Genomic DNA, 18,758 nt, shown 5'->3' with positions numbered 1-18,758 from the left:
TTCCAACCCCTTTGGTAGAAAAATTAAATTAAGTTTACCTTTCTCTTGTTGCTTGCAATCCATAGTATATCTTCTGTCAACTAAGGAAAAAAGGTCACATTTTTACATCACAAAATTGCAGATGTCTTTTTCAACACCATGTTTCAAAGTAAGTATTCTTTATTTTAGATAAAAGCTGTTTCCTGTTAAATTTAATAAATTATTATTTTCCATGTCTAGTTGACAATCAGAATAACATGAAATTTCTTCAGTTTTCTTCTCTATTTCTTTAAATAAAGGTATTTATTTGTAAAAATACTTCAATGGCAATAAAACTGACTCTCCATAAATACAAAAGAAGTTTCGATTTGTAAGGTTTAGTAGACATTTCCAATCTTATCTATTGAACAAGAGAAAATTTTAACATTTTTATTTACCACTGATTTCAGTGATACATGACCCTCAAATAAATTTAAACATTCACTTCTGTAAATTATGTGCTCCTTATATGGCGTTATAGGAATGCCGCTCTTGTTTTCAAAAAAATGGCAGCCGTGACTACATAGCTTGTTCATTCAACATATTTCCTTCTTATTCTTCAATTTTTCGTTGGCAACTGGCAACTTCCTTTAACCAGTAAAATAAAAACCTGCAAAACAATTCAGATTTCTTTCAAAGAGAGTCCAGCCAACGACAAATGGCAAACTTAGTCAATTATCCAGGAGATTACATACATAAATCTGGAGAAATCTGGAGATTTCACTGAGGATACGCCTGAAAATCTGGAGATTACAGACATCAATCTGGAGACCAGGAGATACGATTCAAAATATGGAGTCTCCCGGATTATCCGGGAGAGTTGACAGCCCTGCTTCTTAAAGTGGAGATGACATTTGTGTACAAAATTCGAAAAAATACAGAAATACCTCGACAGTTGATTACCCAGCCCAGACGAAAAAAGCAAGACAAATGTACAGTAGTTAAAAAAAAAAATCGCATACATCACCATAAATCAATGAGCATGTAGTACATCACATTCCTGTTATTATTTACAGCACATAACATATTGTTTACAAGAAGAGTAATTGAGCTATATCCAGAAATGTACGAATTCAGTATGCAACACGAAAGACAGTCAGTGTGGCTTCCATCAATTAATGCTCAACCCCTGCACAATCAAATACAGCACTCACTAACGTAAACATGAAGAATAAGCAAGCAACTATGTTGACCGAACAGACTACACAGTGCATGCATGGCCACCATATTTTTTGAAAATAATAGCAACATTCCTACAACACCATTGACAGAAGCGAATCACCAAATGTACACGAGAGTTTTTATTCAAGCGTCACACATCAATGAAATTGATGGTAAACATAACATTACTATTGGTACAAAGAATTAATTCCATATTGATGATGTGAATTATAGCTGAATCTGCTAAAAAATAGTGTTTTAAGGGTAACAAACAGTAGAAAACAGGGACAAATTTGAACTCCTCTAACAAAACTTCACGATACACACCTAGTTAAATTGGATTAACGTTGTAACTAGTCGTAATAATAATAATATAATTATTGTTATGCTGTGGACATACTCCAGGAATACTAAATATTTTTGTTAATTTAGTCTTCCGAAAGTCAATTGAATCATCCATCCCAAATCAAGCTATCTGTATCTGTAAAAGGGTATGCCTGCCAACTTTTTCTGAGTCAAATGCATGAGATTTTTTTTCTCACCATCACCAGGATTTTCAAAAGCATCTAAGCCACTTCCGAAGATTTCCAACAATTTCCCAAAGACTTCGAAACATTCCGAAAATATATGAACATCTTCCGACAACCTTTGAACACTTATGATTCTAAGGGATTGTAGACATTTGAAAGCTTTTGTGATTGTTGTGAAGAGCAAAGAAATAATACATAGCAAATCTGAAATGAAATGAAGGTTCTTTAAAAAACTCATCCAGATTTTTGAGTCAGACGTAACAAATTGTCCCTGATGCGTGAGATCAATGTCTTCAGTATGCAGACGTGACACTCACGCATAATACGTGAGAGTTGCCAACGATAAAAGAATACCATAGCCATTACATCAGTGTCTCAACCAAAGAATATTACCATGCATAAGATTGTATTTTTGGCAATGTATAAAGATATTTTTCATCTAAGTATTGGGGGGTACTTGGGTTCAGTTTTACTGGGTATGTGCCGCTGGCCTCTCATAGCCAGTGCCCCACTTTAGTCTATTTTGTTGCCAGTTATAGACCCCATCTTAGTCACTTTTGGGAAAATGTAATTTTCGCGATCCCAACTAAGTCACTTTCTATTTATGCATCTACTTTGTTCTGGACCAGTGGTTTTGTCCTATTGTGTAACTAGTTTATTGAAGTTGTAGTTTCAAGAACAGAATGTAATGCAAGGTCATTGTTACATTTAATAAACAACAACTGTCTGACTTTTTTAGCCAAGACCATTTTCACTCCCTACGGAATAGAATTTTCTTATCCCAAAAATCCAAAAATGTGCGACCCCATTCTAGTAACTCTATTGAAAATGCAACCCCATTATAGTCAATCCAGTCATGAAAATACGACCCCATCCAGCGGCACATCCCCATTAGCCTCTTATAATAAAGTGCCCCCCCCCCCTCCCACCCCCCGGGATATAACCTAAGATACTCTGAGAATAAGCTCAATGTTCCATTGCTGTGCACAAACTGCTACAAGAATAGCTTTAGCTGTAGTGGCGCCACTCTTTGGAACAGTATTTCTTGTGACATAACAAAAGCACAGTCCCTTGGGTTATTTAAGCACTTAATCAAAGAAGTACATTACAATAAAAAACAAGCGGTTTCATGGCCGATTGATCCAAAAAGTTCACGATCAACAATACGTGAAAAACTTACCAAACTTAATTAGGAGTTTGATCGTACCACGAGTCAAGTTCGAGTCAAGTTAAATTTTCCTTTTTTTTTAGTACTTTTGTTTTTAATTGCTGTGTGAAAATAATGTACCAGAGGTACAAGGACAGCAAGATTCCACTGTTTTTTTTTTTGGTTTGTTTCTTTTTCACTGCCGATTACGTCAGTTTATTCCTGCATAAATTTGATTCGCAGCTGCTTTTCAAAGAAGTAAACATTCCTTGGCATCCATTCATTTTCCACACAGATTCCTACCTGTATTAATTACACACAACGGAGACAGAAATTCCATGTCAACAACAAAACGTGAAAGTTTACATCAAGTACAAAAATCATATCAGCACGCCATCTTGTTGCATCCACAGGGATCCCATCCAAAAGAAATAACAATTCTAACCCATTCTCTTCACGGCCAAATTGGTGGAGGACATGTTGTTTGCCTGAGTCATTCTCAGCGTTATTCATTGCAACAGATATCCAATGTATCTTTCCTTTGTGTACGGATTTTACAGAGCAAATTTGTCCAAGATTTTCGAAGCAAACCAAATTACCAAGAATCGCAGCATTATTCGTTGAGACTATTGAAAAGCTTTTGGTTAGAATGATTGATACGATTAATCCTCAGAATAACTAGATACATGTGGATTCGACAGGAAAAAATATCGCTTACCTTTCGAAGCCATGCCTGTTGAAAGAGCGATCCGACAACTCTGGGGGCCAGCGGGTGTATGCTTGAAATGTAAAAAATGACGCGAAACTATCCGTCTCCACTTGAAAACTGTCTCCAGTTGAAAAACAAACTACTGATGTTTATTTTAACTATCGGACATTTTTTTGACGATAACATTTACAGTATAGTCCAACGATATTATTGGAAAAAAAATGTGAAAAAATAATTGACTCGAACTTGACTCGTGCTACGATCAAACTCACTTGATTAGAAACTTGATGGGAAAACCACACCACTGACTTTTCAATATAAGCTTTTACCCTGGCTTTTACGCTATTGGTTAACAATTGGAATTCACATGATTCTATTTATAAAACAAACATGGACATCATTCAACCCGCCAGAATCGAAAGAAAATAATATCGCCATATGTGGATCATGGAGACAGCGCTGCAAGAAGTATTTCAGATTTGAACCGTCGTAAGTAACTACCAAAACCAAAATCTGGAGAAAGAAAGTACTTGCGCGGCAATATAAAGCAGCCTTCCGTTTAATTTCTGTGCATCGAACTGACTTCACACACGCTTCGATTCGACGCCAGCGACGGCCTTCAAGAACCTCACAGTTAAACGTTGTTCAATTCATTTATAATCACAACTTACAATTGTGAATCATCTGGAACATGTAACGGTTAAGGGACTCTTTTAATAATTTCTAGAAACTGGAAACATTTGTTTGATATACTGGCCTGGGCAATTATATTGTCCATACACCCGACTCTGAAGAGAGATGGCACAGATACTTACATCGTCAGAAATTGAAAAGAGGTTAGTCGAGTTTTCATTGTCTCATACAATAAAAGCCAAACGATTTCTCAAAGATAACGTAAACAACTCCTTCTCAGCTACCCTGAATTTTTAACAAATGGAGCAGCAACTAAAACACGCAGATCTCCGATACTTTGCCGCTTTCTTCAAGAGCATGAAATATAAACAAACGTCAGTAGTCTTTGTTGTTATTCCCGTTCATTTAGCCAACAAAGCAAAACCCACATATATAAGCCTATACTTATTTTAAGTAATCAAGTTTTTTCTCATATATTTGCGAACATCGGTAACACCTATGCAAAACACTGGTCAATCTTAGTTAAACTTCATTCGATTCAAAAACTCGAAAAACAACCACGTACCAGGATCGTGTTATCATTTAATTTGTGTTCAAGCATATTTAAAGCCTTCATTCACTGACATACTCGATCGAAATAATCTACAGTGCTTGAAATCCGAAAGCGATGTGAAACAGCTAAATTTTCTGACAATTTGCTTGTATATTCAGTGGACAATTAGGCGGCTTGTGATCCTGTCTCAGCCGTGACCGTAATAAATACTGTTTGCGTTTTAAAAGTTATTAACCCTCATTCGTCTACTTACAATTTTACTCAATCAACCATTACCGTTCCCGAAAACTTATAAGCTTTAACTTACTAAAAGAAAGGAATATTAAGAAAGCAATATTAAATACGACACAATATGTTTGGCTATTCGTTTTCCCTTTGACTCAATAAGCAACGAGATGAGTTAGTTACACTAGTGTAATACATACTCAATCACCAATTTCGCCAACCCTCTTGACAACTATTCAGTGTCGTTCATATTCTCCATTAACAGTTATCTAACAGTGGGATAGCAACGAAATTTTGACTTAAGCTCCTGCAGTTAATTATTTAGGCTTCCGTGCGTGTATACGTGATCAAAATTCTGCATGCGGTTTGCGCAAACTGACTTCATTTACACTGCCGTACACAAGATACAAAACAGTTGTTTATACTACAACCAGACACAACTTAATTGTTAAAATAAAGTCGCCTTTTTCAATTGTAGCTTCTTGGATTTTTTTAAACTTTCCATTGTTGTCATCTGCAGGTTTTCACAACCTCTTCATAACCCAGGAGACAACGCGTTATATTGTTCAATGTTGTCATCTACTTTCCCCGTGATTTCCCCTATCAAATGCTTATAACAATTCTTGGAAACACCCCATTTCCACAACTCCTATAATTTGTTCCGAAAATTAAAGCGTGTTCAAAACAAAGTCGACACACCGCCCCATACATATCCATTTCCCATTACTTCTAGAAATTAAAAAGTAATTCCAGAGCCATGATTTCTGCACCATTCGTTTGCTCTCAATAAAAAAATAAAAATGCAGTTGTTTTAGCAATAATAGAGAAACAAATGAAATAAAGTGCCCTTTTACTTACATTTGGCTCTTGCTTTCAGCAAATAAGCTTATGTTTCTAACAACAAAGAGATAAAAATGCCTTCACTACATCAATACGCAACATGATAGCCACAACAACAACACATACCCGAATTGCCAAAAAATAAATAAGAGAAATAATTCCAAACCAGTAAATTAAAACGTTATTAGCGTTTTCTCACTTTTCAATTCCTATTCCTTTGAATTATTCAATATTGAACCCAGTGAATCAAAGGAAATGCGTACCGTATAAGACTTATTTTACTACGCAACAGATCGATCACGCACTGAATTTGGAATTTTGAACAAAACCTGTGATTAACAACACTTGTATTTCAGTCATCCTCTTTATAAACGACATTGAGAGTACTTCACTAATCTTATATCACATTAAACTAGCAGATTTAAAACGCCACAGTCATAAATACTGTAAATTCACAGAGAACATTGAGAGAAGTCCTTACCTCTTGATGACAAGGGTGCATCAGAAATATCAACCTGTTCTACGAACATTTTGGGCGTTGACACTGATATGTCTTGTTTTCATTGGCTAGATGGTGTTTTGATTGGCACCCATAACACATTTAAGTTCCAAATTTCATTTTCCGATGGGAGGAGTTACTAAAAAACGCACTTTTCGATCGACGGGTGTGAGCTTGATTTCCAACTTGATTCATTTTCCTCCAATTACATATTAAAAGAACGAACTTCCATGTTTACAAAGAGATTTCAATTAGCGGCTATGACCAGAGAATCACACAATCCCTCTTCTGCCCCTCACCTGGCCCAAAAAACTTACCAGCACTTTCGAAAACTCCACCCCACACACTTCATATTTTATTTTTTTGGCGCAGAAAAAAAATTCCCGGCAACAACGGGAACCTCTTGCCCACTTTCCCTCGGTTAAGTTTATTCTTCAAGCCCCTGTTTCTCAAAAGTACCGGACAACTTTCACCACAAACCCCCAATTTCAGAAGCATGCTTAAGGCGGGGGTAAACCTGAAAGCCGTTTCCATCCCGCTTAAAACTCAAGGGCGGATCAAGGGGAGGTGAAATGGGTGAATTTTCACCCCCCTTTTTCTGAGTCCCCTTCTTTCTTTCTTTTTTCTTATCCCTCAAATATTGAAATAATATTTGATTTCTCTGATTGAGGTGGAGAATGTGCATAAGCGATGACTGGTTCTACCAATCAATTTATTTATTTTGAGCTTGTTTAAATGGGGTTGACAGACCTGCACGATTCCCGCTGTGTGCCCATTGTGTTGATAAAAGCCTTTATAGCGGTTTTGCTTTAACAAGCATGTCTTTAAGCGATTTCCTTTTTCTATAAGAGATCAAGGGAGGTTCCTTGTATATCTCTCTTAGCAGCGCCTGGTTTTGTACTAAATACCATTTATCCATTAGAATGTTTTTCGAACATGGCAGTGATGGTTGAAATTGTGTCACGAACGGTAGAATTTTCTTGTGCGCTTTTTGTTTTTGTGTAAGTGCGTTCTTCCTTTCTGCGAAGTTAACTTCGGAGAGGATTTTGTCCACCGGGTTACTAGGATAACCTCTTGATACCAGGCGTGTTTTAAAGTTTTGTTTTCCTCAAACACTACTTTAGAAGAGTTTGTCCTCAGAAGTCTAAGCCCTTCTCCTTTAGCGAAGCCTTTTTTGACGCCTGCTGGGTGGCAACTGTTGTAGTTTGTGTACTGAAATGTTTCAGTAGGTTTGTAATGTGTGCGCACGTCGAGAATCGGTTCTTTCTCGAATCTCTCTCCCTTATAGACTGTTATATCCTGAAGCAACAAACTCAACACAAACAAAACGAAGAAACGTATCTTAACGGTACGATTTCTCTTTTAATCTTTCTGGTTTCAATTATTTTCACAATCTCGCACGAAATCAAACTCCTCATTTGGAGCAACTGCCACTTCAACTCCCAATTCTCTTTGCATCTATCTAACATTTTCATACTAAGACGACTCCCACCCAAATTTAAGACTACATTTACACTACAAAAGATTTTTCCGGATTCGTGATCAATACGGGACGTTAATTTTAGTACCGGGTTAGTTTTGCGTTTACACAAAAGTGGTTGAATACGACATAAAACCTTCCCGGTTTGCTCGTGTCTCCGGAGATTTCCAATCCGAAATCTAGAGTCGCAACTTTGAATCCGACAACTTTTGAATCCGGAAAGTTTCGTAGTATAAACGATTTTTTCTCCAATCCGGATATTTTTCCGCCTGCGATCTTTTGAGTTTGCGGTAAAACCAAAATGGATGATCTGGTGCTAACATTGCTACACTCTCCGGTTGCCTAATCTTCTGGCAGGTTCAGGCGAAAATTTTATTATGTGTACCGCTCTCCCATTCTAAACCTTCATAATTCTTTTGGGAAGAATATCCACGGACAACTCCTAATACAAGTTCAACTTTGTCAACTGTACAGCTGAAAATTGGTCTCAGTGGCATCTGAATCTACTCTAGCCTTCTTTTTTGGCGAAATTTCCACTTTGTCGAACGACGAAACAACACTGAGCTTGGTAACCATTCCATCACGAATGTTCCCGGAGTTGTCCTTATGTGTTAACGGTAAGAATTCCGAATATCCTTTCAGTGTAAACGCTAACAAATCCGAATACTTTACATTCGATGAATCCAGAAACATTGACGAATCCGGACAAATCTCTTCTAGTGTAAACGTAGTCTTAAGACTATTCCTACCAATCTCGGTTGGTTCGTACCCAACTCTCTGCCCGATGTGTACCGTGCAAATATCAAGAAAAGTTACCCTTGAATGATGTTAGCTGTTTGCTTGCTACCATTACTAACCACGTTTTCACAATGCAAATCAACTTTTATAACATAGCACCTGCGCATCATAATCTAATTCCTATTAGCATCATCATGGTACATTTCTCAACATACGCACGGCCGTGCGTCCATCCCATGACGTATACAGTCAGATGAAGGAAAAATTCGCGCGCTATGTTAGAAAAAACTTTTAACAGAAAAACAACACTATAAAAATGTATATCTATAACTGCTTGTCGAACTTAATGAAACGTTAAGATTAAACCGATATGAGAAACCACTTGTTCCTTTTTTTTTTTGCTCAGAGAATTTTGTAATTAATCAGGAACAAAATCTGTTTTCTAGGAATCGTTTACTTTATTTTCACTATGTTATAAAAGAATTGGTTCATGCTTTTAGCTGTGCATATATCGAGTTATGGATGCACTTCGGAAGTTTGAAGAGCACTCATAACGCAACAGTTGCTCTCGGCTACAACTCGAGCAACTCTTACGCTTCTCTCGTGCTCTCCAAACCTCCCGCATGCATCCATAAGTCGATATACCCACGCTAAACATGAACCAATTCTTAATTAGCACGCACAACATAACTTACACGTCATTTTCCTGCTCGTGTAAAAACCCCACAATGTTTTGGTGCCACATAATCAAGATTCATTCAAGCCAATTAGTGGCCTTATTATAGTGGACTTTGCATAAAACAATACTTAACATGAACAACATACTGTTTCATACAAAACAACTTCACAATACGATAGGTACAAAAACCACTACATTGGCTAGATACCAATTGGCCGACTTGTATACAAAATACATAACGACTGATAAGTGTAAGAAAATAATTCCTGAAAACCGCCCCCATACAAAAAAATAGCATATTTTGATCCATTTTTCAACGCAAAAAACAACTGCTTATACCTACTATATCCACTTGCCTTGTGACGTAAATCACAGAAACAACCTTCTTCAAAATTAGACTTCTAAAAATTGAAGAAAAAAAAACCACAGTTCTACCAACCCTAGTGGGCTAATTTGAGCCCTTTCTTCTCTTATTCAAGCCATTTCACATCACCCACGCATCTCAAGCCAACTAAGGTGGCACTGTATATTACACTCAATTCAATTCAATTCTATTTTTCACAGGTACAACGAGATTCAACACATTACATAAAAAACAATAAACATTTATATTACAAAGAAGGATTAAAAATAATTACAAAAAATTTGTTTGCTTTAGTGTGAGCAGTGCCCAAAGGGGCATGCTGCTTTCGAGTTCGGCACTGCTTACAATGGAAGAGAAAATTATTGCGGTGTATTTAGATAGGTTTGATAAAGAAAAAGAGCGTGTTCAGCGAACGGATGACGGTGAAGAACTCTACATTACTTTTCGTTTATAAACAAATTTTTCCTGTATTTGGTTTTAAACGAAGAAGCGGAGTTTGATTGCTTAATGTTACAGTCTATTGTTTCCCATATTTGTGATGCTGCAAATTGAACAGTGTGTTTACCGTAGTTAGTACGTATTTTTGGTCTGATAAAATTTTGTCGAGATGAAAATCGAGTATTGTACGAGTGCCGAGAGGATGCTGTGGAAATAGAGTTTGCAAAAACACGACATATTTGATCATTTATTATTTCGAACGTGAAAATGGCAACCTTGAGTTTGAATACATTGTCAATGGTTAGAATTCCCAGTAGATTGAAGTAAACAGTGGCATTTTCTCTTTTGTGAGCGAAGAAAATAGAGGGTGGAGCCGTTTAAAAGAGCATTTTGTAATTGACTGCCCATCTCCAGCAACCTTCTTCACGAACTTAAACAATATAAGCACATAATACAGTGGTCTTTCACATCTTTTCAACGCCTCCACCCTCTACCTCCCGCCAAAACCCACTAATTCTAAAAGGTGGCCAATTTCAACAGCTTCCATTATCAATAAAGCGTCTCGCCATCATGATTTTCCTAATGAACAATCATCTCAACAATAAGACATCTCTCTTGTGCATTAGTCACGTACAACACCAACAACAAAACTTCTCTGATTACCATCCCACCAAGGCTGCTCCATCTTCTCTGTTTTACTAACAAGCGTAAACAAGTAAGCCGAGGTCTTCCACTTCACCTTGACATCTAAAATAAATAACACAGACAAGGCACAAACTTCTACCTTCATTTCCTTTCTTTTTAAAGTAAATTTGAACCCATTTATTAGAAATTCCAACTATTCTAGACTAAAGAGGTCCTATTTCTTTCACTCGTAACTTCTAGATGATTTACCTATTACAAGTTCGCTAATTTGTTAAACTGCTCGAATACAAGTATCACATCACTTACCACTATCCACTTACACATTCACGAGTTGGCTCACAGGAGCCTTTGATTCATATTTGCCTGTTGAAATTGTGAAATAAACCCCCGCCAAATACTGTCTTGCCAAAATCGTGAAATTAAGTACCAATAAGGTATTCTTTTGCTCCTCTAATATGGTTGCTGCAAACACACTCTATTGAGATATGTCCAGAAATGCACGCTAATGAGATTCATGAACTGTATGATAGACATCACAAGGTGTCCCCTTACCTTAACTCTCACTAAAACACACATAATACTGTCAAACATGAAGTCAAATGAAAACAACAAAAGGCCTGTTTTATATGAAGTACCAAATTCAGGGTCAGGTGCATTTCTGGACATAAGTGCTCTATTGGGGCTTAAAAGGTTAAATTTCTCTGTACGATTTCAACCAGCCTCCAAACAAATTGCATTAGTTAGCTGATAGTAATTAATCTTACCCTTTGGCAGATCTCTGTAAGATCAGCACCACTGAACCCATGGGTAACCTTGGCAACATAATCCAAGTCTACATCCTATTGTAATGCAAACATAAAGTGTGTTAGACCTGGTCAATGTAATTTCATCACCATTGAATTAACATAGAAAAGTTCCGGGGGTGGTATGTAGCTCAGGTAGAGGAAGGGGTTATATTGCATGAAGCTTTACCAATAATTATTGTAAGTTGAAGTTCAAGTTTCAAGTTCATTCAAAAATTTAGCAAAAAAGAGAGATTGGCCCGCAGGTAGCGAGAGCTAATATAGGCAGGCCAGACTTCTAACTGTTTAAGGATAAAATTAATATTATTATGGTTATTACAATCAAAGACACAACAAATAGAATTAGGGGAGGTAGAGAAATCACAAGTAACACACAAAAAAAGAAAAAAAAATTGAAAAATTAACGAAAGACAAAAATTACAAGGTGCAACTAATTAACGAAACCTATTTTCTGTACTATAATAAGCATTTCAATATAGTCATTTTCATTTACCAAAATGTTGAGGAGAAGCCGAAGAATTTCTCCTTTGAATTGTTTCTTAGGTAAATCTCTTATACGATGCAGCATCGCATTACCACAGTCTTACACCAAATCAAGAAAAAGAACGTAATTCTAGTCTATTGTTTTTAATTCGTTTTGTATGATAGCTTAACATTAGTTAACTCAAAGACATTAGCAGTCATGCTATGCTGTGTTAGTCTCTAAAAAATCTGTGGGGCTTTGTTGGTGGGGGAAATTTGCAGTTCCAAAAAATGTCCATACTCTCCCACGGAAGGTCCGTTGTTTTGCACCTCTCTTTGGCAAGAGATGGTCTCCATTTTTAGATTTGTTATCAAACCACCCAGAGATTGCAGGAGCTGTTCACTATACTACACTGAGTTGTAAACAATGTCACTTGGCTTTATTAAAAAAGTTGATAAGGTAATCTGGCTGCCATAAAGAGATTTGAGTGCTGACATTTCAAGCATTGGCCCATATTTGTCAGAGAGAATCTCACCAAGAGGTAACATTGAAAATGCCAGCACTCAAATCTCTTTTTGGACTGAGGCCAAATTACATGTTTTTCACAAACTCATTAATGATTCATAAGCCCATTGACCTATCAAATGGTCGATAAAACATCACATGCAAACCCGATAAAACCTCCTCCTTATCAGTATGCGCCGGCGGTGTTTAATGTTTTTCTCGTATGCTAATTTCCAACATTCACGAAAGCATCGTTGTTATGAACTCTCTTGACACACGCTATTCCAGGAATGTTTTTGAAGCCGTTCAAAAAACTTGCAGCACGTGCTTTATCAGGTCTTAAACCACTCGGCTGTGCCCTGTTATTTTAAATCCCAACAAAACACTGCTGCTCATGTTTTAAACATTACTTAAGGACGGTACCTACTATTGTTACTGCGCATACGTTCTGCGCATCTCGAGATACTCAGTTCCTATGGGTGGTGCCTACTAATACAGGGATAATTTTGCTTGGTTTAAAACTATACAGAGAAAGCAGAACTTAGCAAGTGCTTTTGGTATCTCAAAAGAAAATTGGGGGTAACCATGCATTTTTCAGAGATAATTAAGCTTCAATTTAGGAAAAAATCCCATACATTGCTTTATATTTTGGTGCTTTTTAGAGATATTATTGCTTAATTATCTCTGAAAAATGCATGGTTATCCCCAATTTTCTTTTTGGATTCCAAGAGGCCTTGCTAAGATCTGTTTTCCCACATAGTAATAAACTGCACAAAAATACTTCGGCATTAGTAGGCACCGTCCTTAAAACCAAACATTTGCTTTCACTCCCCAACGATGCAGCATTGCAGTTTCTTTAGAAACTTTTCCCTTTATCCAAAGTTGTAAAGAACAGTTATTATAACAGTGCTTGCAGTCAACCAGAGTAAATTTTAGCAGATTTTTTTTCTGTAAATACTTTTACGGGATCTAAGTGACAAAGATTGTAAGAAAAGCGGTGAAATGAAAATTGGATTCTGCCAAATTTAAAACTAAAAGGGTAGGATGGTAACGTTTTCAGCCATTTATAGGTTTTTATACTAGAGGTCGTATTATCCGTCTGGACAAACTTGGGCAAACATTCGTTGTTCGTCTGGTTATGCGTCTCTAGTATAAAGACCGCCACAAGACCCACACACAAGATCTGTCTGGACAAACTATCTTCCTTTGTGCGATGTACAACGAAAGATAATGCGTCCTCTAGTTTAAAAATGGCCAAAATTAAACATCTTAAACTGGCCAAGCTCCACCTAACATGCAGAACAACTGTTACAGTACTAATCAAAAGAGCAAACTGAACAAACCTTTGCTATTGGAGATTTCCTTAAGCATGCTGTGAGAATGGACACACGAGACTGAAACAGAACAATATGAATAGTTTGAGTACAATACAAATACAATACTTTATTTACCCACGCTACATCTAGGAGTGATAAAAACTCATTAAAACATGTGCGTGAAACGAAAAGCATCACAAAGAAAAGAAATAATTTAAAAATTACTTAAATTACTTAAATCTTAAATCTATCTAAAAACCTGCTTCTTCAAAAAGACATTTAAAAGTAGAAATATCCTTGGCATTTCTCACATACGTAGGTAACGAATTCTATAAATTTAAGATAGAAAATGTAACACAGTTACTCGAGTTTCACGAATTCCAAAGTTTTGCGGCTAGAAATGAGAATGACTTATGGCGCCATTCTAGATTATATAGTACATGGTTCTATGCTGGTGACCTTGTCTACTAAGCCTCTTGTACAAACTGATCCACAACGAAACTAGCGGAAATTTTGAGTTATAAACTAACTTACTGGCTCATCTGGAAGGGGAGTGTAAATCAGTTGATCCAGACGACCTGGCCGCAAAATGGCTGGATCAATGATGTCTGGCCTGAAGGGCAAAAGCAGACAAAAATAATAACATATATATATACATATCCAAAAGACCAAACAGTACATAACATGATATTGAAAAAGCTTCACACTTAAACAAGTAACAGCAAGCAAACATAATGGTTCATCTGACAGCAGACTGCAAGCTCACAAGAAAGCTTTTGCCCACAGGACAGGCTGTGAACCCCTTCACTGCTAAAAGATGTACTCCGTATGCCGATACAATACAGCGCGGCTGTATTGTAACCTGAAAACAGACATAATTTAACTTTTGGGAAATCAAGACGGGCTGGTAAAGAGCAAGACAATTTGTGAGCTCTACGTAATGGTGAAACCAGCTTTGTTTTCCTTGTATGAGCTGCCATATTGAATGTATTGAAGGTGCATTTTCTTCTGATAACCATGTGAACAGCATAGTCTTGAGTTGACATTCTGGATAGAATATGGGACGATTCTGGCAAGAATGATGTGTTTTCCAACTCTGAACGGGAAGCCTGTCATGAAAATGACTTGTTTTCGCACACGCATGAAAAACAGTGTTGCTGGTAAAGGATTAATGTCTCCGACAATGTGAACTGACAAGGAGTATAACAACATTCCTTCATGGAATTAAATACACAGTAACAACATTTGGCTTCCCTTGATCGTTGAACTGGTAGGAGTCACCAAATGTCTGTCAATGGCAACAAGTAAACACCACAAAATGTCAAACCTGTTTGTGGCTCCAATGATAAATACATTCTTCTTGACATTCATGCCGTCCATTTCAGTGAGGACTTGGTTGATCACACGATCTGCTGCCCCACCTAAAAACACAGTGACAAAAAACAAAGTAATTAAAATCTCTTTAAAGAGTAATTCCACTGCAGATAACTAAGCAGTAAGTGAGTGAAGGGCATTTGTTTTCACTGCATTGCATGTCTGTTATTCAAAATCAAAGACAACCTTTACAGTATGAGCATAAATTAAGGGTTAGTTATGAATTCTTGTAACTTTCTGATGAAGGCAGGCAGATTTTTCCAAATGCTATGCAAGTCAGCGAAGCTAAACTAATAACTAGACAGAACTTTTAAAAGTGGAAAAGTCTTTTACAGCTACGGTTTGCCGCCTGTTATCTGTATAACAGCTGACCAGTGCGATGCATTCTTTATTTCCTTTTAGCTGTACATAAACCTGCATGTACTCTTAACTTATTATTTTGATTAGTGATGCAACTGTCTTTATGGATATTTCAAGCTGTAAATATGAAGAGGAGTAACCCCAGTTACTTAAATTTGTACAACCTTATAATTATCTTCGTGTTCTTATTATTAATGTACATACTAGTAGTGTTTCCAATTAGCACGTGCAGCTTCAGCGCTAAAATTTGCGCAAGTTTGCATGTCACTTGACCACAGGGGTCAATTTAATAAAACACTTACACTTGTAACTTACAATCTGGACTGTTGTTATTACACACTCATGCATTGTAAGAAGTCTTTAACAATGATTTTTGACTTTGTTTTTGTACCAATCATTGAGTTTCTTTTGTGTATGCTTGCCAAATTAACTGCCCAGCTGGTACAATGTTAACTACTTCTTTGTTTTATTGAATCAACCCCAGGTTCATTTGTTTGTTCTCCTGTTCAGCTGATCGCAATAACTAGTTCCAGTGTTATTGATCTTTCTTTAAAAAAAGTTATTGTTTCAATTAATAATTGGTTCATGCTTAGCGTGCGTATATCGAGTTATGGATGTACGCGGGAAGTTTGGAGAGCACGAGAGAAGCGTAAGAGTTGCTCGAGGCGTAGCCGAGGGCAACTCTAGCTTCTTGAGTGCTCTCCAAACTTCCCAAGTACATCCATAACTCGATATACGCACAGCTAAAAGCATGAACCAATTCTTTTATAACATAGTGAAAATAAAGTAAACGATTCCTGGAAAACAGGTTTTGTTCAGTGATAAATTACAAAATTCTCTGAAAAAAGAAAAAGGTGAAAGTGGTTTCTCATATCGGTTTAATGTAAAACGTTTCATTAACTTGGACAAGCTCTTATAAATATACATTTTTTATGGTGTTGTCTCTCTGTAAAAAGTTTTTTATAACATAGCACGCGCATGCTTCCTTCACCTGACTTGCACACGTCATCGGATGGACGCACGGCCGTGCGTATGTTGAGAAATGTACCATGATGACGCCGATAGGAATTAGATTAGGATGCGCGCGCGCTATGTTATAATAATACAATGTTCCCACTTACCTCCATCTCCAACATTGCCTCCTCTAGCTTTAGCAATGGAGTCCAATTCATCAAAGAATAGCACACAAGGAGCAGCACTGCGAGCCTACAGAAAAAGCAAATAGGAAATCAAACAATGAAACACACTGTGCCTCAGCTTAATGTCAGGATTAGACTGAGGCATGGGACAATTTTGAATGAATTTTTTAGACCCCAAAACTTGTAGCATTAAGGGCGATTTAGACGGCACGATTTTCTCTTACGACTGTCGCGTGCGATTTCTAGAGCACGCGCTGCTTGCGTCATGTAAAAATCGTACACAACTCTCGCCACTCAACATTGCCTTTACCTACGATTGTCGTAGAATTTTAAAACATGTTTTAAAATCCTACGACATTTTTTGTGTTGTGTGCGTCTGTCGTAAGGATGTTGTAGGTTGATTTACAAGACGCGATTCGTGTTGTAGGCATGGCGTAAGCGTGTCGCATGCGACAAATCATAGGCAAAATCGTACCGTCTAAATCGCCCTTTAAACAGCTTAACATCTGTATAAAGTACATGCGCCTATTTTGTGCAAGAATTTTATAAATTGCACAGGGATAATGGAATTTGTCCTGTAGATGTATATGAATTCATCATTTATTACTTGGAACCCTTTCAATAACATGTTATTTAACTCCAAGTTCAAAAATTGAATTTGACTTGCTTTTAATTTATCCATCAAGAATGAGTTTGCTTTCACATCATGAAACGAAACAAAATAACCACCAAAAGTGGCAAAGGCACAATATTAGTCATGTCAGCTTGTATGTAATTAACTTTCACACTATATCTGAATGAATCTTCAAACTATTGTCTTGTTTTGGTTAACTTTGAAGCATTATTCCAAGCAGGTACAATTTTGTTTGGCCAGATAATTAAGTTAACTGAGGGTGAATTCGATTGAACCTATTCTGCAATAGGAATACATGCAATGATGACATTAGAAATCTCTCATAAGAGATTTTTGGAGCCACTGGAGTACAGAATGGCTCTAAACTTATCGTGCATCACTGAAAGGTTGTAGATTCATTGTCCCAAATTTAACTAACAGGGAGAAAATCTAACAGCTAAAATTCCTGTTACTCTTTGGGGAGTGTTCAAAACTACTACACTCAAACACGACCCACCAAACCCCAAAATAGATGGTGCACCCCCCTTTCTCAACCTCAAAAGATGGTGTCTTTATTGCATAGCCACCCCTCTATCCAGCAGTAAAAAATGACAGTGAGATTCAAACCTCACTTTTCTTTTTTATCTAGCAATGCTGACTCTTGCTGTGTCAATTCAAATTTAAAGCCAATAAATTTTTTCTGTAATGCTCGCAAGATAGGTGGTGTCTTTGATAACTTCCCCACCCCAGACAAGGTGGGTCCTCTTCGAACAAACTTGTTATGAACAATTCCCTTATTCTGGGATGCAGCCAATTGAATGCGACCCGAAAGTTGGATGTTTTGTCCTCCTGACACTGTAGAAATCAAAACAACAAATAATAAACTAACCTTGTCAAAAACGTCTCTCACGTTCGCCTCGGACTCACCAAACCACATGGTAAGAAGCTCTGGACCTTTGATGGAAATGAAATTTGCCTGGCACTCATTTGCAATGGCCTTAGCTAGGAGTGTCTTTCCACAGCCAGGCGGACCGTAAAACAGCACACCTTTGGATGGCATCATTCCAAACTTGAGGAACTTGTCGGGGTGCTCCACTGGGTATTGCAGTTCACGCTTGACATTCTCCAAACCACCAATGTCATCCCATGTAGTTGTTGGTACCTCAACCACAGTCTCACGCAGCGCTGAAGGATTGGATACTCCCATGGCATACTGTTACAAAAGGATATGAGGAAAAGAGGTGTTGTTATAAGTTACTTGGTGTCCTATGATCCTCTAACCCTTTAAGCACTACTACAATGGAAATCTTGCATGTCCTTTTCTATTCAGATTTTGAAAATAGACCTACTAAATAGGTACCATGCATATTTTTATCTCAAAATTCATACAGGAAGTCTGGCTATTTAAATATAGTTTTTTGGTTTTTGCTCTCTGCCATTACCCGGTACTTGATTTGCAAATTTGCAAATGGCTGGGAGAAAGGAAAATGGTTGGATCTAGCTGAAAAGCCTTGGATGTGACGTCAA

The 18,758-nt window shown here is 37.2% G+C and overlaps 1 protein-coding gene across 2 annotated transcripts in view; it reads right to left on the bottom strand.

Annotated features, from left to right (window-relative positions):
- The window catches only part of LOC146456094 (transitional endoplasmic reticulum ATPase), a 94,457-nt gene that overhangs the window by 56,869 nt on the left and 18,830 nt on the right, over positions 1–18,758 (bottom strand). For both annotated transcript variants that reach the window (XM_085093536.1, XM_085093537.1), the window contains exons 18-23: positions 18,121–18,444; positions 16,601–16,685; positions 15,073–15,166; positions 14,280–14,358; positions 13,773–13,823; positions 11,424–11,498 (exon numbers count right to left, since the gene is read on the bottom strand). In XM_085093536.1, coding sequence (XP_084949662.1) covers positions 11,424–11,498; positions 13,773–13,823; positions 14,280–14,358; positions 15,073–15,166; positions 16,601–16,685; positions 18,121–18,444 — 708 coding nt within the window. The remainder of the gene's footprint in view (positions 1–11,423; positions 11,499–13,772; positions 13,824–14,279; positions 14,359–15,072; positions 15,167–16,600; positions 16,686–18,120; positions 18,445–18,758) is intronic.

This window comes from Pavona decussata, unplaced genomic scaffold, assembly GCF_977016875.1.
Source record: "Pavona decussata unplaced genomic scaffold, jaPavDecu1.1 SCAFFOLD_261, whole genome shotgun sequence".
Taxonomy (NCBI): domain Eukaryota; kingdom Metazoa; phylum Cnidaria; class Anthozoa; order Scleractinia; family Agariciidae; genus Pavona; species Pavona decussata.
This window is presented reverse-complemented; position numbering and strand designations above follow the sequence as displayed.